This window comes from Haliotis cracherodii, unplaced genomic scaffold (genome assembly GCF_022045235.1).
Source record: "Haliotis cracherodii isolate W230 unplaced genomic scaffold, xgHalCrac1.p SCAF_12, whole genome shotgun sequence".
Lineage (NCBI taxonomy): Eukaryota > Metazoa > Mollusca > Gastropoda > Lepetellida > Haliotidae > Haliotis > Haliotis cracherodii.
In genome coordinates this window covers 4,497,782-4,524,619 of record NW_027266267.1, presented here as the reverse complement: position 1 = coordinate 4,524,619, position 26,838 = coordinate 4,497,782, and the positions used below count along the sequence as shown (strand labels likewise).

General features: G+C 41.4%; 1 protein-coding gene across 1 annotated transcript; it reads right to left on the bottom strand.

Annotated features, from left to right (window-relative positions):
* Positions 1 to 936: 936 nt before the first annotated feature.
* LOC139458130 (myelin-associated glycoprotein-like) lies at positions 937 to 26,505 on the bottom strand. The gene is made up of 9 exons (XM_071239436.1): positions 26,433 to 26,505; positions 25,854 to 26,036; positions 24,990 to 25,331; positions 24,277 to 24,573; positions 22,392 to 22,658; positions 5,029 to 5,327; positions 3,804 to 3,814; positions 1,615 to 1,716; positions 937 to 1,159 (listed from the first exon to the last, which is right to left on the bottom strand). Exons 1-9 carry the CDS (start codon positions 26,503 to 26,505, stop codon positions 937 to 939), a joined length of 1,797 nt encoding a protein of 598 aa, XP_071095537.1.
* Positions 26,506 to 26,838: the final 333 nt, after the last annotated feature.

Here is a 26,838-nt window from a genome sequence, read left to right as displayed (position 1 = left end):
GAGTAACGCCTCACCCACGGAGGAGCCGACTCGTAATTGTCAAATGACATTAATGGCGAGCTTGAATACGCACACGTGAAGTTGAAAACTACATAAATAGACAAACTGGTTGCATTACGGCGCATTAGCAACGATAAACGAACTGGAGTTTAATGATTTATTAACACAAGACAGTAAACACCATGCTAAAGCATTAATGCTTTAAGTAAATAATTAAAAAAAAGGATCCACCCAAAACATCATATACACAAGTAAGCAGCACTGATAGTAAACCAGTCACTTCCAATAAACAGCGGACCCGATGTTAATACACAGAAGGTATCATACATCGGATCAAGCAATCTGTTATGCAGTCAGTTTCTGTACACACGGCTGGACGGCAACCGCGACAGCAAACCCGACTTCGGGGACGACAAAGCGCGGACGTCAAAGTCAGACGAATCGGCTAGGGTAGACTTTCACCCTTAGCGGCCAGCCAGGCTTACTAATTGTGTTTGTTAACAACATTACTTCGAATTAGTATTCAACTAACAGGAGTAATAAGGCAATAATTTAAAGGTGCAGCACTTGCACTTTAAGAACATGATTTATATACAATCAAGGCAATGAAAGCTTATTAAGTTATCGCCTAAAAGGTAACTAAAAACCTGAGGGAATCAAACATTTAATAAAAAATAAGCAAAACAAATACGTGGGGGGGTCCCTCAATATGAACCTTGTCACTCTGCATCTAGACATACATCTACACACAAGCATATTCACTAACAAAAACTGTTGAAAAGGAGACTCGTGTTCGGAGATCTGTAACTGACTCTATCTATTAACATCTCACGCCGGCCTGAATCTGCTGTCTTGAAGATTAGGAAAGGAGGCGTGTAGATGTGGAAATGTCCGTGGCTCGTAGTCATCCTAACAATGCATCAACCTTCCTACATCTCACATCACCCTGCATCTGTTCCTATTGCTGTGAAGTGGAGGATACAGAGCCGTGTAGATGTGGAAGCGTTCATCTGACTGGAGAGTCTCGTAGTCAGCTGTAGCATCAGACCCGTGGCTTGACCTGGATGAACGTTCATCCTCGTCATAGCATGTAGCATAGTGGGGCTCACTTGTGGCACAAGATTCTCCGTTGCTCTCTCCCGTACCTTTGACAGCATGCCTGTTTTTTTTGTGAAATAAAAGGAATAACAATTATATAAGTTACAAGAAGTTGCTCCTTCAATACAGGCAAATTCTAAATCTATCCTCCAATACATTGTGCGTTATACTTTGAAATGAAATAAACAATAAAACAAACATAAAATTGTGTCCGTCAAAATGTTTTAAAAAAACAAAGAAAATCATGAAAACCAAATATATTCACGAAAAATAAATAAAGTCTAGATGTTTATATGAAAACATTTGCTCTATCAGTTTCATCTGTCTTGTATTAACTTAAGTAAAAAGTGTATTCTTGAATTTTACTTAGGTGGGTGGATGTTTATAAGATCGCTATTATACAGATTCATTCAGTCTTTAGAGATCATATCATCTGAAGGAAGAAGAAACATGACACTTTCATAAATTTGTTCAAGGAAATAATCGTGGTTCTTGGCCCGAAATGGTCCTCAGTACCTCCTGCTGGAGTAGGACAACCTGACATCCTCGTCATGGACTGTAGCGTAGGGACTGCTGACACACGACTCTCTGTTCAGTACTGTCAGGTAGGCAGCATATCTAGACACGACAGAAATGTTACAGGAACAGAAATGTTATATGAAAACACAGAAATTAGAGTATCATTGCCTCTTCCATTGAATATTTTTATCAAATGTCAATACCTCCCACAACATCCAAATTTAATCTTTACAATGTTAGAAACATATACTTGACAAAATGGAGATATAGAATGTTTGCCTGCATGTAACATAAAATGTACAGAGATGTGATGACCCTTATGAAATATGCAATCGTTATATTCTGTTTTGATATTTTGATATTTACCTTAGGGAGCACGTCTGGCCCAGTCATCTAAGGCGCAGCGATTCGCTGTGCAGAGTTGCGTGCCTTCGACACTCCAGAAACCTATCATTGTGGACTCGAATCCTGATTCGCCATGATTATTCTTCTTTGTTTGTCAGCACCATACCAGTGCTCGTGGGTTTCACCGAAGTGGTAAACGTCTGAGACCTGCATCACTTCGGGCTTTCCACCCACATTAAGATGACACGCTATGATATAATTGGAATAATGTTAAAAGCGGCGCTAAACACAAATCACTCACTCACTCACTTACTCACTCACTATTTACCTATGCTTGTCGTAAAAGGCGACTAACGGGATCGGGTGGTCAGGCTCGCTGTTTTGGTTGATGCATGTCATCGATCCTAATTGCGTGGATAGATGCTCATGATATCAATCACTGGATTGTCTGGTCCAGATTCGATTATTTACAGACCGCCGTCATATAGCTGGGATATTGCTGAGTGCGCCGTTAAACAACAAACCAACCAACCAACCACTATTTACCTTAATTTCCTTTTTTCTGAAAAGCAAAACAAAGAAGACTATTACCAAGCGTTATACAATAGTAAATCGTCAAGAATCTACATTCGGCAAGTGTCACTGTCCTCAAGACGTGGTTTATAAATACTTCATCTTCCAATGATCACTGGTACTTTCAGTCACATGCCTGCATCTCCTTCCATTGCCAACAGCGTACCTCTCACTCTCCTGCATCTACGTATCAGACAGACAACAGTTTACCTCGCACTCTCCTGCATCTACGTATCAGACAAACAACAGCTTACCTCTCACTCTCCTGCATCTACGTATCAGACAAACAACAGCTTACCTCTCACTCTCCTGCATCTATGTATCAGACAGACAACAGCTCACCCCTCACTCTCCTGCAACGACGTATCAGAGAGACAACAGCTCACCTCTCACTCTCCTGCATCTATGCATCAGACAGACAACATCTCACCTCTTTACTCTCCTGCATTTACGTTTTAGACAGACAACAGCTTACCTCTCACTCTCCTGCATCGAAGTATCAGACAGACAACAGCTCACCTCTCACTCTCCTGAGTCTACGCGTCAGACAGACAACAGCTCACCTCTCACTCTCCTTCATCCACGTATCAGACAGACAACAGCTCACCTCTTTACTCTCCTGCATTTACGCATCAGACAGACAACAGCTCACCTCTCACTCTCCTCCATCTACGTATCAGATAGACAACAGGTCACCTCTTTTCTCTCCTGCATTTACGCACCAGACAGACAACATCTCACCTCTCACTCTCCTGCATCTACGTATCAGAAGACATCAACTTACCTCTCACTCCCCTGCATCTACGTATCAAAAACAAAACAGCTCACCTCTCACTCTCCTGCATCTATGTATCAGAAGACAACAGCTCACCCCTCACTCTCCTGCAACGACGTATCAGAGAGACCACAGCTCACCTCTCACTCTCCTGCATCTACGCATCAGAGAGACAGCATCTCACCTCTTTACTCTGCTGCATTTACGTTTTAGAGAGACAACAGCTTACCTCTCACTCTCCTGCATCGAAGTATCAGACAGACAACAGCTCACCTCTCATTCTCCTGAGTCTACGCGTCAAACAGAAAACAGCTCACCTCTCACTCTCCTGCATTTACGTTTTAGACAGACGACAGCTTACCTCCCACTTTCCTGCATCTACGTATCAGACAGACAACAGCTCACCTCTCACTCCCCTGCATCTACGCATCAGATAGACAACAGCTCACCTCTCATTCTCCTGCATTTACGTTTCAGACAGACAACAGCTCACCTCTCACTCTCCTGCAACAACGCATCAGACAGACAACAGCTTACCTCTCACTCTTCTGCATCTACGTATCAGACAGACAACAGCTCACCTCTCACTCTTCTGCATCTACGTATCAGGCAGACAACGGCTTACCTCTCACTCTCCTGCATCTACGTATCAGACAGACAACAGCTCAACACTCACTTTCCTGCATCTACGTATTAGACAGACAACAGCCTACCTCTCACTCTTCTGCATCTACGTATCAGGCACACAACGGCCTACCTCTCCTCCATCCTGCATCTACGTATCAGACAGACAACAGCTTACCTCTCACTCTTCTGCATCGAAGTATCAGACAAACAACAGCTCACCTCTCACTCTCCTGCATCGAAGTATCAGACAGACAACATCTCACATTTCACTCTTCTGCATCTACGCATCAGATAGACAACAGCTTACCTCTCACTCTCCTGTATCTACGCATCAGGCAGACAACAGCTTACCTCTCACTCTCCTGCATCTACGCATCAGGCAGACAACAGCTTACCTCTCACTCTCCTGCATCTACGCATCAGGCAGACTAGAAGGACCACAGCAGGCACCAGAAGGGCAGGGGTGGCACTATACACGATGATGGCGACTTGGACGCCGTCATCTGGATCAAGTGAAGGATGCTTGGTATCAGAAATATGTGTTGAACTCACATTTTTGTAAGTTACTGCTTTGTTAGTAATGCTGTATGGATATATTCGATGCATGTTAGACGGCACGCCATCAAGGGAATCAGTGACTGTCCGACCCGCAAAGATCAAGACTCTTTTCAATTAAAATATCAAATACGATAACATAAGGTAGCACCATATTATCCTGAAGGAAATCTGGGATACAGCAGCACATTGGCTCAGCTTATTGATCAACACATATTCAAATGAATAAGAACATCACAAACGTAATTAAGATTAAATGTTGCACAAGGGAATACATGCTCAACAATTATTTGTCACGAAACATATAGCAAAACCTGGTACTGGCTGGTAAGAATGAAATCCGGGTCTGTTTGTTCTCAACATGGCAATCGAAGTAGGCGACCAGAGGGAAGCACTTGATACTCCGAATGTAAAACATGTGAGGTATCTCTCTGAATATATACATTGTATTTTATTGTATATTAATTATTCGCTGCCGGAATTCTGAAAAGAGATGCTGATATCCTGAAGAAATGTCATTGGTTTTATTTCCGTACCAGCTCATATAATGTATGACAAAAGCTCTTACACTGTATATCCAGCTTTAGGTTCCTAGTCTTATTTCCATGTGTGTTGTTGACGTGACAGGTGTACAGATCAGACAGAGATCTGTTTACAGCTAGTATAGACAACAAAGCCTCCCTCTGCCCCGAGGTCACCCTCTGTCTGGATGTGTCCCTCCAGGTCACAGTGCAGGCGGGGTTACAGTCAGCAGAACATCTCACAGTGAGGGGGTCACCTTCTGTAGCAGTCACTTTGTCGTCAGTTCCGTTAAATTGCACCGTGTGTGGTCCATCTGAATATTAGAAATAATGAAAATGCGATTATTGACTTCGCTGCTGATTTCACCACCCAAAACATTCACAGAACCACTACATCCTGGAGATAAAAGCCTGAAGTTTGTCTTAAACATTTATATTTAGTTTAGTAAGGCCCTGGCTTTGTCACGTCACGTTGACTGAAGGATCTACTTACAACAAGTCTTTATTGAACGAAAAGCCAGTCAAATTCTACTAAAAAAGCAAAAATACATGTTGAACCCCAAAGGTTTGAGTGATATTTAATCTAGAGTGTATTTGCCTTAGTATGCAACAAGATAGAACAACAGTTGATCTTTATTCGAACAGTATTGACGAGGGGAATGTTCACTATTCTTAATCTTCCAAGGGGTTACATTGCCTTTCAATACAGATCACTGATTCACCCACACTGAACATCCAGCGCATGTCCGTGACTCCAGTCAGACTCCAGCCCCTCCTCCACAGCCTGGCAGGTGTAGTTGTCTTCCTTCTCTCTGCTGATGTCTCTCACAGTGAGGTTCGGTCCATCTACAGGGATGTCTCCACCTCCCTGAATCTCCTCACTGTTCCTCCTCCAGGTGAAGGTCATGGTCAGTGGGGGGTGGTCCGGGGGCAGACTCCGGGAGGAGGAGGAGCATGTCAGGGTCACACTCCCACCTGATACAGCTGAGGCAGGTCCTGTGATGTTGGGTTGTGATGGATTCTCTGTAACATCAACATGGGCTTGGGAATTAGACGTCATTAGTAAATGATACAGCTGAGCCAGGTCCTATGATGGTCGATGGGGTCGGCTTCCCTGATAAAATATCTTTATTTTTACATATAAAACTACAGTATCAGGACCATAGCACGAGTGCTCATAAAGAAGGTTTTACGATAAAGTTTTGGGACTCCCACTACTGCAGCATACAAAACTCACTATCGTCAATAACCTGTTGAGTTTATTTCCCCAGGTCACGAAACTGTCAGTGCTCCAAAGTTACAACAGGAAGTAATGTCCTATCCTAATACTCCTAATCGTTGTGTTGATTTTATATAAAAGTTCCTAGACAAATGTAAGATTCTACTTCTAAAGCCAGGATGTGTGTTTATCTTTACGTTTAGGATTAATGACGACATTGCAGCTTTATATCAATATGTTTTGCAGAGATGTGTTAAAATAGTTGTGATGAGCTTCAGTAGAGTAATGTACAGGTGTTCACAGGCAATGTTGAAGATCGGTGTATAGTTAAACAGCACTGTCTCTGCCTCTATGTCTTATGTCTATGATAGTGATTCATTGACACATGCTTGTGATATGGTTGAAATTTGTACATTGGTCTTTTAACTGAGTTTTCTTATGATTATGGAGGTGCTGTTGTCCACACTTAGGACATCAGTGGTATAGATTATTACACTAACTAACTTTCGTCAAAGTATTATACATAACGTCATTCCTGAACATGAATTTATATTTTGTTATCATATTGCACTAAATCATCACTCACTTGCTACAATCAGCAACAGTTCATAACCAGGCACCCTCTGGCTGTCAAACTTCCGACATTCGTAGATACCGGCGTCCTCTGTAGTGACATTGTACAGTGTCAACCTGAACACTGATGAGGTGATGTTCCCTCGGACTCTGTATCTGTCTCTGTACCATGTACGGCTGTTGTTCACTATTGAAGTGTCTGTGTCAATAAGAAAGAGATATTCTGTGTAATTGTTAACTTGCACGCCGACTTTGAACTCCCCGCCAGCCTGAGATACGTTGATTGAGATGACTGCGTTATGATCAACGTAGGCAACGACGTGGTCAGATGTTGCTGATACAGAGAGGAGACCTGCAAGTACAAAAAACTGCATGTGTTAGCATAATTGCTCAATTGAAGGCAGGGATTGAAATCGCGTTTAAAGCTGATCGCTGGAAGTCCTTTGCTATTGAATGTACTTTGAAAAGACCAAACACTAAATGGGACATCTCTGAGATGAGGGAGACGGAACTATTTGTTCAAGCTGACTTGGATGTTTCGAGTCATATATCTCCTGACAGATGTGTATTCATGTACATTGCAAGAGTTCGGTATACAGTTGTTGGTTTGTACACATCTTAATGTTACATACAAGTTTTTATATGTATACATCCAGTCTTATCAATATTTTAGATCTCTCTTTTCTTGATATTGTCTTGTATCAATAGTTGTGAATTATATGTTTCGCACAGGCGTACATGTCATTGAAAACAAATATGTATAACATATGCCGAAATCGTGATGATAGAAATATCGTTTGAATGTGGGGATAATAAATACACAGACGCTCGTCTCAGCAGTGACGCACTAACTCGGCTTCAATTTCCGTGCCCGAATGAATGAAGAATGTGGGCCAGTGCGTTTAAATCAAGGAAGTATCACTGTAATGTGTCAGTTGTGTAGCCCAGTCGTTAAAGGGGTGTCTCGTCATTCCAAAGACTAGGGTTAGATACCAACCACAGTTGCCATGGGTGAAGCCCATCCCTGGTGTATATCTGGTGTCGACATGTTTGATACATTGCTAAAAACACTACTTATTTTCTCATTAATTTACTCCACTTTGTATATATTGGTGGCAGTTTTGCTGGCTCTTAAAACTGTTCAAATATGTTTGTGTGTTTGTTTGTATGATTGTTTGTTTGTTTGTTTGTTGATTAACGTCGCACTCAGCAATATTACATCATGAGCATCAATCCACGCAATTGGGATACGATGACATGCATCATCCAAGTCAGCGAGCCTGTCCACCCGATCCCGTTTGTCGCCTGTTATTGACAAGCACAGTCGCCTTTTACGGCATCAATTGGTTGCTGAAGACCTATTCTACCCCTGATCTTCAAGTATACAGTAGGAAATGTAAGCAGTGAACAGATTAACGTTAGTTTCCCGATATAAACTAACTTGGGGCGTTTATTTCATATGAAGCTACACCTTTGAAACATATGATCATCGTGTATGGTCGTATGCACAAGCACCATTTGACATGAATGCTATGACCTGATTTGCAGACATTTCCAAGCATGAAATACAAAAGTTGATACCCAGTAAATACTTGATCACAGAGCATTTCCAATGCATTTCTCTTAATTGTAATAGGTGCTGACATTTCCAAGTCCCTTCTAAGTTTACAGAGTTTGAACATGGACACTTACTTAGGTTGAGCATCATTTGTAAATTGTAAATTGTCAAGTGTTGTCAAGCCTTATCAAGTGAGGTATCATTCCGGTTATCAAGGGTATGTATTTCAATCGTTGCTATATGCTCATATGACCGGTACGCAATGATCATATGCCCCAACTTTTGAAATACTGGGTTCACGTTGCTATATTTTCTCATATACTGATACCTTTGCCATCAAGGCTCACATGACCTCTTTCACGTTCTAAGTATAAACCTATGTATCCACTAGTGCATACGCAACACGTGTAGCTCATGAAAACAGTGGGTCAAATTTGGCCAAAACGGTCAGTATGTCCCTAAGTGTCTGAGTATGAGAAAACAACGAAAACTGAACAGTGACAAGTATAACCAAGAAATACATTAAGAGTGTTGCATTCCCGATACATTTCTTCTAATAAACTTATTTCATATACCGACTTTGCGAAATGCATATCATATTGATAATGTGCCACATAATTCACTGTGAGTGTAATCCGACATGAGACAGAAACAGTATAAGCCATAGTATATGCATTATTTGTATGAATTATGTTTAAGACTGTATTAAGGTATTGTACAGGCTTCATTTACAACATTAATGTAGCTTCAGTTCGGTATGTCTATTAAAAAGTAAACACAACGAACGAATTATGATTGTATGTCTAGAGGAAAGGGAAAAGTGTATGATCGAGAAATATATTTTCTCATGACATACAAGAACAGTGTACCAATGTTGCCATGTTGCGTTTTAGACACAATTATTCTGTGACTAATAAACTATTATTGAACGGTTTAGGAGAACTGCTTGTACTCGTCCGGACTAATGCCGGGTTGTTTCATGCCAGCCCACTGACTTACCATGCTGACAACAAGTTTCATCTTTCAACGTATTTTGGTGTGGCGCGGCCCGGAGATCGAGCCAGGCAGGAGCCCTTTCCACTAGACCATGATGACGAAATCTTAAGGGCAGATTTAGTATTGCCAAAAGTGTTATACCTATTTCAGATATGATGTGATGAATTGTATTTATGACAACGGTGATAGCTTTAGTCTTTGTTTTCCTCGTTCTAAATGATTTTATATGTATTACCCTTCCATGTGTGTCTATGTTATTTCGATAATATGAGTGACAGGTACATGTTCCCTGTATCAATAATATCTGTTATTGCGTTCTACACACATGAGAAGAATCTATCACTGGAACCCTTCAGAATCAATATAACTAAAAGATTATTCCTGTCGTCTTCCAATCTAGTATATTTATACTATATATAGAATGCATTGTATTTTGTTCAGCTATATGCTGCAATATTGTATTGTTGAGGGTCGTGTCCATAACATATTACCACATTTATACACTGTAAAAATGTTTAAGTTGTAAGACAGGTGCTTTGGATTAATGTTATGCCATAGGCAACTGACTAAATACCTCTGTATACATGCTGTTCATTTGCATCCTTAATTGTACAAAGCTGGGTATGATGGTGAATCGGGAACGACTATTGCATGCTTGTAACTGTGATGTGGAGGAATAGATTGAAACTACACTTGTCATATTCTTATGGTGAGGTACTATGTAACAAATTCCCTTATAGGATATATCCCGTGTAAGGGTACATGTAGTTCCCCTGGATACTACTACCACACACGTGTGGGTTTCAAGTTTGTTCGTGTCAGAAAGTAAATAATAGTAGAAACTCGAATCTATCGGTTTGCTATAGTATTCAATTGAAAATGAAGACTGACGTTTACATATGGACATCGTGTGCACCCAACCATTAATAAGCTATCATATTATTGCACCAATCTCGGCGACTTATTCAATTACAGAAGATTGTGTAAGACTATGAATCTTCCTGTACAGGACTAAACAAAACTATTGTCCACCTAGAATTAACACTGATAACCCATGTTCTAGATGGCTATACATATCTGGGGGCGGGGATCATGTGTATGTTTATGTTTATTATATTTCATGACCTGCGCAATTTATGAAATAAATTTGGGAAACACTGTCCCTTCATGTGGTGTATGTTGTATGTTTTACGCGCACTAGGCAGACAAGCTGTGTTATACACACACATCACATTCTGTTCAATAGAGCATTAAATCTAATAACACCAACAGTTTGTTTGTCAACAGGAAGTGTATGAGTCAGGTCGCTGCTTTTAACAGTATTCCTGCTAAAATATATACGCATACAAGACATAATGCTACAGCCAAAATCAACCAAAATCTGTACACACACAGCATACAGTACTAACATTTAGGTTGTTGACATTCGCTGGGTTCATGGTCATGTTGACATCGTAGCCATTACTGTAACAGTGTGTCGACATCCAGTTGTCACTAGCACGCAAATCAACTAATCTTCCTTGAAACTTAAGCTTAGTAACAGCTGATAGATTGTTGCGAAGCATCAAGGAAAATAACATAAGGACAGTTAGAGATATAAGCAAGTTCAGTTTTCGAAGACAGATACAGATACATACCACACACATGAAGTCCTCCGGCCACAACGTAAAACAGAAACATAGTCACAAGCGTGTTGAGTTCACACTGACAGGTTTCAGCTTCTGGGGTGATTTGCGGGGAATACGTCCTTAAAGCTAGTTTCACTTGATGATATTTCCCTATCAAACGAATTTTATCTTCAGTTCACTAAAACAGAAGTGAAAATAAGGAAGAGAATATATGGATATTACCTTTTTTATTATGAGGAACACAACGTTTCGAAGTGTATGCGGGGCGGTCGGGTTGCCTAGTGGTTAAAGTGTTCGCTCGTCACGCCAAAGACCCGAGTTCGATTCCCGACATGGGTACAATGTGTGAAGCCCATTTCTGGTGTCCCCCGCCGTGATATTGCTGGAATATTGCTAAAAGCGGCGTAAAACCATATTCACTCGGAGTGTATGCTTACTCCTTCATGAGGTAGTGAGCATATATGTATATACATGTAAGGACAACAAAATTAATAAGATAACAAAAGGTGGAAACTAACAAAGGGTACAACCTATCAAAGGAAGCCAACAGATGATTAGCAATAGACAATGGAAGCCAACACTTAAGTAATTATAGCTAAGTAATTGGTAATGGACACAGGGCAAATGGGGGGTGATAGGTGTAAGAATGGACATAGCAAGGGGAAAATTGAAGGCCCTCCGATACAAGGTGTAATATGCAACGATAGAATTCACATCATCCACATAGTTCTGGTGACATAGTGGGTCAGATATCAACAGAGTTACAGCTGGTGGTGACAATACAGAGACACCAGATGGCCGTGGAACCAAGGGGGAATTCGCCTTCCATATAAAGGGATACGACTCAATAAACTTTCTTTCTAATGTGGTTTCAGAAATCACAGTGTCTGCTTGGGGTTTAAGTGAGTGCGTGACTGAGTGAATATAGTTATCGCCCCCTTGAAGGGAATTTCAGTTGTTATATGGCAGTGTATTGTCTTGTTTGACAATGATTGTAACTGTGTTACATTGTTTTTTGGTTGAGATTCGGTAGGCGCTCATTGCATTGTGTTTGGGCAGTGACCAGTCGTCAGGAAGTTACTATATTTAGATGCTAGTGTGGTGTGTAAACACACCCCTTACTTACCCTAATATCCCAAAGAATAACAAACTACCTAAATGAACACCAAATCAAAAATCATAAACAAAACTGCAAACAATCAAATATCTTCACCCCTAAACTTAAAATACCCAAAATAGACACAACACTAGCTAGCCAAATAAATAAACAAACCGACCCACACTAGCATACATACACGGACATTGGCCAAATTGGTGTCACATTTACACGGACGGATCCTCAGATCCGACCTCAAAACACACAGGTTTCCGAGTTCATACAACACAACCAACTAAAACCACACAATCCTTCCGACTCCAAAACAACCAATCAATATTCACGACAGAACTAATGGGCATGGCCTCAGCCCTCCATAATCCAGAATCCAAAAACCACAAAAAAATCCTAATACTAACCGACTCCCTAAGTGGACTGCAAGCCCTCCAAAACAAAAATACCAAAAACCGACCTAAATTGATAAATGAAATACTTAAAAGCTCCAACGACCTAACTAAGGCAGACAAACAAATAACCTTCTTGTGGATACCCGCCCACGTAGGAATATACGGTAATGAAAACGCCGATAAAGCAGCTAAACTATCCCTCAAAATCCCAGAAATAAGCTTAAACTTACCCATCTCAAAATCAGAAATTAAAAGTGTAAACAAGCAAAAAATCACAAAAAAATGGCATAACCTATATCTAAACTCAAATAGCCAAATAAAAAAAGTGCTCAGCAAACCACTAACCAAACCAAACATTTTCCATCCATCAATCAAAATCGACAGAGTAATCACTAAACTCCAAACACACCCACCTAAATAACCACCTAAAAAAAATAAAAAAACAAACTACAGGTAACTGCCCACACTGCAAACAACCAGAAACCCCAGAACACGCACTCATACAGTGCACACACTACCTAACACATCGAACCGCATTACAAACCACCCTCAATCTAAACAAGGCTCTCACTCTAGAAGCAATACTAAACCCACAAAATAAACTAGAAAACTTCAAGGCCTTAGGCATATTCTTAATAAAAACGGAACTAATAAAACGCATCTAAAAACACAATAACCTACCAAATCAAAATCACAAAAACAAACAAACATCCACCATACACAGCTCCCTTAGTTCTCCTCCCCAACCCCATCGGCATCTATTCCAAATCTCAAAATTCCCAAATTCTATATAAGCAACCCCTAAAGCCCCCTCTTGGGTTGCACACACCACTTTCGCCCCTTTCGGAAACACATTAAATGGCCTGGCCGGGCCCGTGTGCGAAATACGCATCAGTCGGAAAGCGCACGTTAAATCTCCAAAGTAAGTAAGTACGTAAGTGTGTAAACCGCCGACGGTGATAGTATCATATAGAAACATGTGGAAAGTTCTGTAATGTTCTATTGCTGCTTGACTGGTGAGGGCACGGTATGGAAACTTCCAGTAGCTTGTTAGGCTATATATACTAGTATATAGTACAGGAGTGTTTACGTATCTCTCACACATTTCATCACATCAAGACCAGCTTCGGTACCAGGATCGCTTGATCTTCATGTGGGGATCGCTCATCATCCCTTATCCCCTTCCCATCCCATATCGGAAAGTTTACCGCTGTCGTCGCTGGGTGAATATATATCATTATAACTGACTTTTGCTATCGTCACTGTATTTTTTTATTTAATACTGATCACTGCGACCATAATATTTATTGCCATTACATATTGCACAACCACCGTATTGTGTACTGCCATTGTAATTGCAGTAACTTGTATTGATTTGTAAACTTAAAATTTGTAAGTCCTGTAATACATTTGTTGGTTGTTTGTTGGTTTTACAATTCATTCTACAGGTGTTCTATCGGGTTCAAATTCGGGCGTGTGGAGGGACAGGGGAGAATATCAAGGTTGTTGTTGTGTAGAGAGGCTCTTGTGATACGTGTTGTATGCGGTCGATTGTTGTCCTGAGCCGTAAGACTGCCCTGGATATGGAACAACCTGTCCTGCCATGATGGGAGATTGCCGCCAACATCATAACGCTACCCCTACAAAACCTGTCCACTTCCTGTATGCAGTTTCCGGCGTAACGTTCTCCCCGACGTCTGTAGACCCGTGCTCTTCCTTCACCCATTCTATCTAAGGTCCACTGAAACTATGCTCATCAAAATTCAAGAACAGATGCTCATGTCATTAGACACAGACACAGACTTGGCTTCTGGAATGCTATCTGGTGTGACATGTGGATCGAAATAACATTCGTCATTAGCAAGGTGGAACTGTTAGAATTAACCTGAGGCCTAAAAGGCTAAAGACATGGGCATTAAGTCTCCATAGGAAGGTGTGTAAACGCAATGTTGAAATACGACATGATAAATACAAAGAAAAGATCAGATCTCGTGATTAAGCATGTCTTTTCTCATGAATTGGCACAAGTTCCCACTTCCATGTTCAGCGACGCTGGAGAAGTTAGAGTAGGCAAGGCAAGGTCCACGATGAAACGTATTTAAGAAGAACCAGTATCATCTTATCATAAAGACAACAGCCTTGATTATTTATGGATCAGTCCTAGATTATTATCTAGCTTTCAAAGCTAACAGTATATCAAAACCGAAAGTTGGGCATGTGTACTTGGTATTTGACTACCACAAGGACTGCAGCACTAAGGATGTCACAATGAGGGATGAGCAACAATACCAGCAGTTGAGTTTATCACAAGAAGCTTTAAACAATCTTACCTTCCCAGAAGGCTATCCTCACAATCAATGAAACCAGCCATGCATTGAAAAATTGGATGTCCCTTGACCTCCTTAATGAAGATGATCTGCTTCATGTTCACACCAAAGAACACAAACATTAAAGGAGAGAATAATGTCCCACTTGAAGTGTTCCACTACATCATATCCAGCAGACATGACACTGCCACAACGCATAAAGAAGCTGACAAAATAACTGTCCAACAAGCAATTTAAGTAGTAGCATATGGACTCCATCCAGTGACTGTTCTGTGACTGACATAGTATTCCTCCTGTCGTTACATTTCTACTACTTGCAGAATATCAAGGTACAGGTATTTATGGAGTCACCTGTCCCGGGGCTCACTGTCATTGAGATTGGAGCGTCTGTTTCCAAAAACGAACCTATCGTTGCAGCGCTTGGAGATCCTACAGCAGATTAACTCAGAATCGCTTTACAAGCAGCTCAATTCATACAACGTAATGATAAAGACACAAGTCAGATTTAAGCTTGATCTTGTGACGAAGCAGTCTAAAACGCATCTGGAGAACCTGCCACACAAGCTGTATGCAATTAAACCGGTGAGACCAGTTACATCGATAAGAACACGACCTCGCCGAGTCGTCGAGTGAGTGAGTGAGTGAGTATGGCTTTACACCGCTTTTAGCAATAGTCCAACAATATCACGGCGGGGGACAAAAACATTGGCTTTTCACATTGTACCCATGTCAGGAATCGAACCCGGGTCTTCCGCGCTACGAGCGAACCCTTTAACCACAAGGCTACCCCACCACCCAGAGGCCAGCACATCTCAAAACCTATGTGTGTGATTAATTATTTGTGCAAATGACTGACGGTTATTCATTTGGATGTAAGATAACACAGCTGAATGATTTGCAATTATGTAGGTGTCAATTTATTTTGAATAAGACATTTTGTTCTCTTTTTAAAGAAAGGGAGAAATGTAGTGATTTAGTATTTTATGTTGATACTGGAGAAATCCGCTTGATTCGATGTGTGTGTCCCGGTTAACTGATCCAAGGGACGTAACTCTGTATAGCTTATGAATAAACGCACATGGGGCGATACTGCGAGCGGAGATAGGCTCGTGTTGTCTCTCGCTAGTTACTGACATGAACAGCTTATTGAATGAAGCTTGAATAAAACATGAGATATTATAGCACAAGGACATTTTTGCAGGGGATCGACGTGAACTTCTCACTCCACTGTAAGTGCTCCCATATAGTTACCATACAGCTACTCACATTCTTGTCTTCTTGTTTAACTTCAAGGCAGAGCAGTTTCATGGCTATATGCTCGTCATTATTTACCCCTGACTCCTCTGCCAAGTCAATAGTTTTGGTGAAAGTGTCCACAATGTTGTAGGAGGTCATTTGAAAACGATCTATCTCAGAGGTGAAAAAAGTAAGTCTCTCACTGAAAATTAGTTTCATAAAAGCGTATTTTTCAACCATATATAAAGTTGTGGGTTTTTTAACAACCCAGCAGGTCGAAGTACGTAAGTTCTCACCACCCCCTCTGTATCAATGACGCCATGTAGTTCTAAGTCAAATCACTTACATCACCACAAGGGGACAGAACTCTTGCAGCCATATGTTTCATGCGAGTCATAATAATTTTCACAACTAACATCATGGAGTCAAAGTTACAAAAGAATCAGTTATTATGCTAAAGTGAAGCTACCGTTGCGCAACATACATATATAAAAGAGATAAAAGGAGACAGAGTCAGTCTTAAGTACAGGTGGTTATAAATCAATGTTTTATTACATTATATTGGTATTTATTGGTATAATTTTTGTTAATACCCCTTTGATGTGGATAGTGATAAATTCCTGACACAGTACATTGTGGAGTAAATCAGTACATGCTTACTATCATGTGTGCTTCCACAAGATTTCCAGAGGCCTTTACGGAAAACTACAGCTCAGGTTATTATGAAGGCTTTGATAAAGCTCTCCACCACGCTTGGCTTGCCTGTGATTATTCTGTCAGATCAGTACTTTAATGTTCATGTCTGGTGTTTTCCAGCAGGCTAAGCTTTAGTTAGGCATAACTCACATGAAGTCTAGTGCACGTCATCCTGAATCTCAGGGAACTTTAGAGAGGTGTCATTAGTCTCGTAAGAATATGATGAGGACTTACTGTTTGGGAGATGGGAGACTGAGGAGGAACGAAACTGAACGAAACGAACTGAAGTTTAATTATTTATTAACACAAGACAATAAACACCATGCTACAGCATTTTTAAGGCTTTAAGTAAGCTATTAAAAAAGGATGCACACAACTTATGTACGTCTAAATATCATATACAAAAGTAAGCAGCACTGATAGTAAACCAGTCACTTCTAATAAACAGCAGACCCGATCTAAATACACAGAAGGCATTATAAATCTACACAAGCATTAATCTAAATAGATAAACATACATCGGATCAAACCATCTGTTATGTAGCCAGTTTCTGTACACACAGCTGGACGGCAACCGCGACAGCGACCCCGACTTCGGGGACAACAAAGCGCGGACGTCAAACTCAGACAAATCGGCTAGGGTAGTCTTTCACCCCTAGCGGCCAGCCAGGCCTACTAATTGTGTTTGTTAACAAACTTTAATCCGATGCTTCGAATTAGTTTCTATCTAACATTGCACTTTGAATGAGTGAGTGAGTGAGTTGGGGTTAACGCCGCTTTTAACAGGTCGTCAGCAGGTCTTACACGTTTACCACTTCGGTGAAACACACGAGCACGGGTATGGTGCTGACAAACTCTGCACGGCGAATCGCGGCGCCTTAGACGACTGGGCCAACCGTGCCCCCTGCACTTTAAGAACATGATTTATATATAATAAAGGCAAAAAAGGTTTATTAGTTATCGCTTAAAAGGTAACAAAAAACCTGAAGGAATCAAACATTTAATTAAAAAAAAGCAGTACAAATACGAGGGAGGTCCTTTAATCTGAACCTTGTCACTATGCATCTAGGCCTACATCTACACACAAGCATAGTCACTAACAAAAACTGTTGACAAAGAGAGTCGTGTTCGGAGATCTGTAACTAACTGTATCTATATACAATCTCACGCCCACCCTGAATCTGCTGTCTTGAAGATTAGGATAGGAGGCGTGTAGATGTGGAAATGTCCGTGGCTCAAAGTCATCCTACCAATGCATCAACCTTCCTACATCTCACATCACCCTGCATCAACCTTCCTACATCTCACATCACCCTGCATCAACCTTCCCACATCTCACATCACCCTGCATCAACCTTCCTACATCTCACATCACCCTGCATCAACCTTCCTACATCTCAAATCACTCTGCATCAATCTTCCTACATCTCACATCACCCTGCATCAACCTTCCTACATCTCACATCACCCTGCATCAACCTCCCTACATCTCACATCACCCTGCATCAACCTTCCTACATCTCACATTACCCTGCACCAAACTTCCTACATCTCACATCACCCTGCATCAACCTCCCTACATCTCACATCACCCTGCATCAACCTCCTACATCTCACATCACCCTGCATCAACCTTCCTACATCTCACATCACCCTGCATCAACCTTCCAACATCTCACATCACCCTGCACCAAACTTCCTACATCTCACATCACCCTGCATCAACCTTCCACATCTCACATCACCCTGCATCAACCTTCTACATCTCACATCACCCTACATCAACCTTCCTACATCTCACATCACCCTGCATCAACCTTCCTGCATCTCACATCACTCTGCATCAACCTTCCTACATCTCACATCACCCTGCATCAAACTTCCTACATCTCACATCACTCTCCATCAACCTTCCTACATCTCACATCACCCTGCATCAACCTTCCTACATCTCACATCACCCTGCATCAACCTCCCTACATCTCACATCACCCTGCATTAACCTTCCTGCATCTCACAACAACCTGCATCAACCTTCCTACATCTCACATCACCCTGCATCAACCTCCCTACATCTCACATCACCCTCCATCAACCTCCCTACATCTCACATCACCCTGCATTAACCTTCCCACATCTCACATCACTCTGCATCAACCTTCCTACATCTCACATCAACCTGCATCAACCTTCTACATCTCACATCACCCTGCATTAACCTTCCTACATCTCACATCACCCTGCATCAACCTTCCTACATCTCACATCACCCTGCATCAACCTTCCTACATCTCACATCACTCTGCATTAACCTTCCTACATCTCACATCACCCTGCATCAACCTTCCTGCATCTTACAACAACCTGCATCAACCTTCCTACATCTCACATCACCCTCCATCAACCTTCCTACATCTCACATCACCCTACATCAACCTTCCTGCATCTCACATCACCCTGCATCAACCTTCCTACATCTCATATCACCCTGCATCAACCTTCCTACATCTCACATCACTCTCCATCAACCTTCCTACATCTCACATCAACCTGCATCAACCTTCCTACATCTCACATCACCCTGCATCAACCTTCCTACATCTCAAATCACACTGCAGCAACCTTCCTACATCTCACATCACCCTGCATCAACCTCCCTACATCTCACATCACCCTCCATCAACCTCCCTACATCTCACATCACCCTGCATTAACCTTCCTACATCTCACATCACCCTGCATCAACCTTCCTACATCTCACATCACCCTGCATCAACCTTCCTACATCTCACATCACCCTGCATCAACCTTCCTACATCTCAAATCACCCTGCAGCAACCTTCCTACATCTCACATCACCCTGCATCAATCTTCCTACATCTCACATCACCCTGCATCAACCTTCCTGCATCTCACATCACCCTGCATCAACCTTCCTACATCTCACATCACCCTGCATCAACCTTCCTACATCTCACATCACCCTGCATCAATCTTCCTACATCTCACATCACCCTGCATCAACCTTCCTACATCTCACATCACCCTGCATCAACCTTCCTGCATCTCACATCACCCTGCATCTGTTCCTATTGCTGTGAAGTGGAGGATACAGAGCCGTGTAGATGTGGAAGCGTTCATCTGACTGGAGAGTCTCGTAGTCAGCTGTAGCATCAGACCCGTGGCTTGACCTGGATGAACGTTCATCCTCGTCATAGCATGTAGCATAGTAGGGCTCGCTTGTGGCACAAGATTCTCCGTTGCTCTCTCCTATATCTTTGACAGCATGCCTGTGTTTTTGTAATAAAAGGAATAACAATTATATAAGTCACAAGAAGTTGCTCCTTCAATACAGGCAAATTCTAAATCTATCTTCCAGTATATTTTGCGTTATACTTTGAAATGAAATAACCAATAAAATAAACATAAAATTGTGTCTATCAAACTTTTTAAAAAACAAAAGAAAATCATGAAAACCCAACATATTCACGAAATTTAGATAAAGTCTAAGTGTTCATATGATAACAGTTGCTCTGTCAGTTTCATCTGCCTTGTATTAACTTAAGTAAAAAGTGTATTCTTGAATTTGACTTAGGTGGCCAGAAATGGTCCTCAGTACCTCCTGCAAGAGTAGGACAACCTGACATCCTCGTCATGGACTGTAGCGTAGGGACTGCTGACACACGACTCTCTGTTCAGTACTGTCAGGTAGGCAGCATATCTAGACACGACAGAAATGTTACAGGAACAGACATGTTGTATGAAAACACAGAAAGTTTTGTATCATTGCCTCTTCCACTGAATATTTTCCTCAAATGTCACTACCTCCAACAACATCCAAATTAGTAAGTTTAATCTTTATAATCTTAGAAACATATTCTTGACAAAATGGAGATATAGAATGTGTGCCTGCATGTTACATAAAATGTACAGAGATGTGATGACCCTTATTAAATATGCAATCGTTATATTCTGTTTTGATATTTTTCTATTTAGTTTAGGGGCCACGGCTGGCCAAGTCGTCTTAGGGGCCGCGATTCGCTGTGCAGAGTTGCGTCCCTTGGACACTCCAGAAACCTATCATTGTCGGTTCAAATCCCGGTTCTGCCCGATTATGCTTCTTGGTTTGTCAGCACCATACCCGTGCTCCTGGGTTTCACCGAAGTGGTAAACGTCTGAGACCTGCATCACTTCGGGCTTTCCTCACACATTAAGTTGACATTCCGTGATATAACTGGAATAATGTTAAAAGCGGCGCTAAACATAAATCACTCACTCACTATTTACCTTAATTTCCTTTTTTCTGAAAAGCAAAACAAAGATGCACTGTTACTAAGCGTTACACAGTAGTAAAACGTCCAACATCTATATTGTCACTGTCATCAAGACGTGTTCTAAGAATACTTTATCTTCCAATAATCACTGGTACTTTCAGTCACATGTCTGCATCTTCTTTCATTGCCAACAGCTCAACTCTCACTCTCCTGTATCTACGTATCTGACAGACAACAGCTCACCTCTCACTCTCCTGCATCTACGTATCAGACAGACATCAGCTCACCTCTCACTCTCCTGCATCTACGTATCAGCCAGAAAACAGCCCTCCTCTCACTCTCCTGCATCTACGTATCAGAGAGACAGCAGCTCACCTCTCACTCTCCTGCATCTACGTATCAGGCAGACTAGAAGGACCACAGCAGGCACCACAAGGGCAGGGGCGGCACTATACACGATGATGGCAACCTGGACGCCGTCATCTGGATCTAGTGATGGATGCATGGTATCAGAAATATGTGTTGAACTCACATTTTTGTAAGTTACTGCATTGTTAGTAATGCTGTATGGATATATTCGATGCATGTTATATGGCACGCCATCAGGTGTATCACTGACTGTTCTACCCCCAAAGATCCAGACTCTATTCAATTAAAAAGTATCAAATACGATAAGATAACGTAGCACGTTATTATCCTCAAGGAAGTTTGGGTTACAGCAGCACATTGGCACCGCTTATTGATCAACACAGATACAAAGGAATAAGAACATCACAAACGTAATTAACAATAAATGTTGCACAAGGGAATACATGCTCAACAATTATTTGTCACGAAACATATAGCAAAACCTGGAACTGGCTGGTCAGAATGAAATAAGGGTCGGTTTGTTCTCAACATGGCAACTGAAGTAGGCGACAAGAAGGACGCGCTTGATACTCCGAATGTAAAACATGCGAGGTATCTCTCTGAATATATATATTGTATTTGCTCTATTAATTATTCACTGCCGGTATTCTGAAAAGAGATGTTGATGTCCTGAAGAGATGCCATTGACTTTAGTTCCATACCAGCTGTTGAAGTTGGATGTCAGAATGTTCTGTCGGATATTTTTATGAACATTGACATGATGGTAGAGTCAATATGAAATTGTCTTATACAACGACTTTATTTGGTCAAAAGAGGTTGATTTTCCACATACCACGTGAGCATGAAATACATGAGGTGAGGTGAGGTGAGGTGAGGTGAGGTGAGGTGAGGTGAGGTGAGGTGAGGTGAGGTGAGGTGAAAGCGGGCTCACGAATGTTGCACGTACATAACGACGTGTATGCCCCGAGCCTAGATATAATGTATGACAAATGCTCTTACACTGTATATCCAGCTTTAGGTTCCTAGACTTATTTCCATGTGTGTTGTTGACGTGACAGGTGTACAGATCAGACAGTGATCTGTTTACAGCTGGTATAGACAACACAGCCTCCCTCTGTCCCGAGGTCACCCTCTGTCTGGATGTGTCGCTCCAGGTCACAGTGCAGTCGGGGTTACAGTCAGCAGAACATGTCACTGTGAGGGGGTCACCTTCTGTGGCAGTCACTTTGTCGTCATTTTCGTTAAACTGTACCGTGTATGGTCCATCTGAATATGAGAAATAATTAAAGAATTTTTACAATGCGATTATTGAGTTCGCTCTTGATTTCATCATCCAAAACATTTTCAGAACCACTACAACCTGGAGATAAAAGCCTGAGCTTTGTCTCAATCATTTATATTTAGTTTAGTAACGTTGACTAAAGGATCTACTTACGAGAAAGAAAAGCCAGTCATATTCTACCAAAATCAAGATTGAAGCTGGTTGAAGCATTAAACAGTGTCTGCCCAGGTCCATCTGGAATGTTTGCTAATAAGTTACAATTCTGCTGTCATTAACAGTGTAATATAACACTGTTAGCTTAAGGGCACTGCTGGTGTATGACAAATAGTTTGCTTCGGGATGTCAGTTTTGAACCTTTCAGAAATGCCATTATCAAAATACAGTAAACTACGGTTATAACGAACTCAACGGGACGACTAATTTTAGTTCGTTATAACCGTAGTTCGTCATAAGGATGTATACAGCATAACTACAGCAAATAGTCGGGACAAAAAAAGTACATGTAAGTTCGTTATATCCGTCAGTTCGTTATAAGCCTTTTCGTTATAAACGTAGTTTAATGTACATAATGCTGGTCGTAAGAGTGTATTAAATGACTGTGGTGGTCAGATTCGGTTACTTGGTTGACTGCATGTCATCGTACGACGATGACGACGATGTAGATCAATAACTAAATCGTTTGGTCCAGACGCGATTATTAACAGGCTGCTGTAATGTAGGTAGAATATGCTGAGTGCAACACTATACAAGCTAAACGTCTTTGTTCTATATAGAGGATATTTAGCGGCCGTTGTGAGTCAATATCGGTTCTAACCACGTCAATGGATGATATAAACAGCGTATTTAACCACCATTCTGATTTTATGTGATTTCACTTCTCAAACTAAGTACTCGAACCATGTCCGGAGCCAAGCCACTTTCGTCAGGGTTCACATTCCAGATCGGAAATAGTTCAGACTTGAACGACAGACGAAAGTTAGTAAGTACAGACTTTTCTTGTTGTAACGTTTTTAATACATGCAAACTGAAGACACACATTCCAGAATTGTATGTAGTGTATAGGAAAATCTAACCAATTAGAATGTACGGCAGTTGTCAGCGCGAAGGAATAATGGTGATGGTGATGTACAAACAGCTGGTCAGACACTTGTAAACATTATGTAAGTATTATCAATATAACAGGAACTGAACAGACTTGACGGAAAATATTTAGGGACAAACAAGAAGGCCAGACAACTACCAATTATCAAATTCCAAGTTTCTTTCAACAAAGTCAAGTGTCGCTTCGGCGACTCTGACCGTCCCTTTACCTTTGACCAAAGACCAGATTATCTGATAGGTGAGGTGAGGTGAAATTGGGTTTAACTTCACGTCAAAGATTAATGCACTTATATAGCGACGTGCATGCACGTGTTTGTGTGGCTGCTTGTACTAGTCCGGACTGATGCTGATTTATAGTGCTAGTCCACTGAGATACCATGCCGCAGTTTAACATGAATACCCAACTCAGACATAGTATAGGGCGAGATTTATTTCACTATTTGATTTGACTATTTCACTGCCAGTTATATAATAAGTGAAGTTGTTTGATGTTCTACTCACACTGAACATCCAGCACATGTCCGTGACTCCAGTCAGACTCCAGCCCCTCCTCCACGGCCTGACAGGTGTAGTTGCCATTCTTCTCTCTGATAATGTCTCTCATAGTGAGGTTCAGTCCATCAAGAGAAGCGTCTCCACCTCCCTGAATCTCCTCACTGTTCCTCCTCCAGGTGTAGGTCTTGGTCAGTGGAGGGTGGTCCGGGGGCAGACTCCGGGAGGAGGAGGAGCATGTCAGGGTCACACTCCCACCTGATACAGCCGAGGCGGGCCCTGTGATATTGGGTTGTGATGGATTCTCTGTAACATCAACATTGAAGTGGGCTTTCAGGAATGAGCCGTCGCCAGTAAATGCCACAGCTGTGGTTGGTCCTGTCATGACTGGGGCCTCTATAGCAGAACACCACTCAAAAATAGCAATTTCTAACATCTTAGAAAAAAAACATTACAATATACCGACGTTCACTGAGCGACATCATTAATAACAATAATTATTCAGATATCTGCCCCCATATATGACAATAATGAATATACGCTTGTCACAATACCCATGATACATTCATAGGGACAGTCATATACTGAAGCGATGATAGGTGTCTCAATATTTACATTTCTTGTTTTCAGAACAATTATGTTCACCAATTCATTGCAGAATCTCACACAAACGTACAGGGTTCAAAACGTGTTGTCCTATAAAGTGTCCATTCAGTACTCACGTGCCACAGTCAGAAGCTGTTCACAGCCAGGCAGCCTCTGGTTTTTGTCAAACTTCCGACATTCGTAGATACCGGCGTCCTCTGTAGTGACATTGTACAGTGTCAACCTGAGCACTGATGAGGTGATATTCCCTCGGACTCTGTATCTGTCTCTGTACCATGTACGGCTGTTGTTCACTCTAATAATGTCATAAATCTTCTGAAAGAGATATTCTGTGACATTGTTAACTTCCACGCCGACTTTGAACATCCCACCAGCCTGAGATACGTTGAGGGAGATGACTGCGTTATGACCAACATATGTAACGACGTGGTCAGATCCGGACGGTACAGATACAAGACCTGCAAATACAACATTATTATCATTATATGATTAAACAGCATGCATCATATTCAATAACCTCTCACATACAAAACATCGTTCACTGTCAGCAATAATGTGGTTGTTAATAAATGTGTAAGGAGATTGGTTTCTAAGTTTGTCAATGAAAATACATACCCAAAACAAATGATCCCCATGTAACAACACATACCACAAGCATGTAACTCATTGGCATGGTCCTGGCATGACTGGTGTCTCTATAGCAGAACAATACTCAACAAAAGCAAATATGTCGCATATCAATTTCTAACATCATAGAAAAAACACCATACACATACCGACGTTCACTGAGCGACATCATTCAAAACAATGATTCTTTAGATATGAATACCCATATATGATAATAATGAATATATGTTGTCACACTACCCTTGATACATCAATAGGGACAGTGCACTTAACGTTATACCAAAGCGATGACAACCTGAACACTGATGAGGTGATGTTCCCTCGGACTCTGTATCTGTCTCTGTGCCATGTACGGCTGCTGTTCAATCTTTCAATGTCATTCTCATAAAACTTAAGGAAGAGATATTCTGTGACATTGTTAACTTCCACGCCGACTTTAAACCCCCAACCAGCCTGAGATACGTTGAGGGAGATGACTGAGTCATGACCAACATATGTAATGACGTGGTCAAATGTTGCTGATACAGAGACGAAGCCTGCAAGTACAACAAAACTGAGAACCCACTGCTCTATCTACACAGTCACTCTCAGTTGAATGCATTAGAGAAAAAAGCAATATGATAATGAAAGCATATCAATTTGTAAAGATCAAAAGAGTGGCTAAAATCATGCACAATGGCCGTTTTATTGGATGATTACACCTGAAAATATTACACAATAATATAGTGTCGCAATTAGCAATGAGTCGAAGGCTATAAGATCCTTCTTTTCAATGAAGAATTTTGTTTTAACCCCAAACAGTGTAATAAATACACTTCAAGCCTTTGTGTGCTATTGTTTCAAATAACTAAAGAAATAAGGCCACGCCCACTACCGGACTACTGTTTCCTGGTTAGCTGATAATAGAGTAAATGACTTATTTTGACTTGTACCATATGTTTTCGTGTTTTGTTCGGGTGACACGTGCACTGGCTGTTCACGAACACCTGGTATCACCACTTTCATAGTGATTCATAGACACCTGCTTCTGGTGTAGTCGGAATCGCACACTGGACTTTCTTATGATTGTAGAAGGGGTCTTGTCACATTTATCTATCTCAATGTTTTCAATATGTTGACGTCCCTTATTTTCGATTGTGTAAATTATTAGTGGCGTTATTCACAAGCGATGTGATATTTGATCGTCTGTTAAGACAGTTTCTTGTTGAGGCTGGGGGGCCCGGGGGGGCCAGTTGTCTAAGGCGCCGCGATTCGCTGTGCACAGTTGCGTCCCAGAAAACCTATCATTGTGGGATAGAATCCTGGTTCGCCCCGCTCACTGTTAAGACTGACCACATG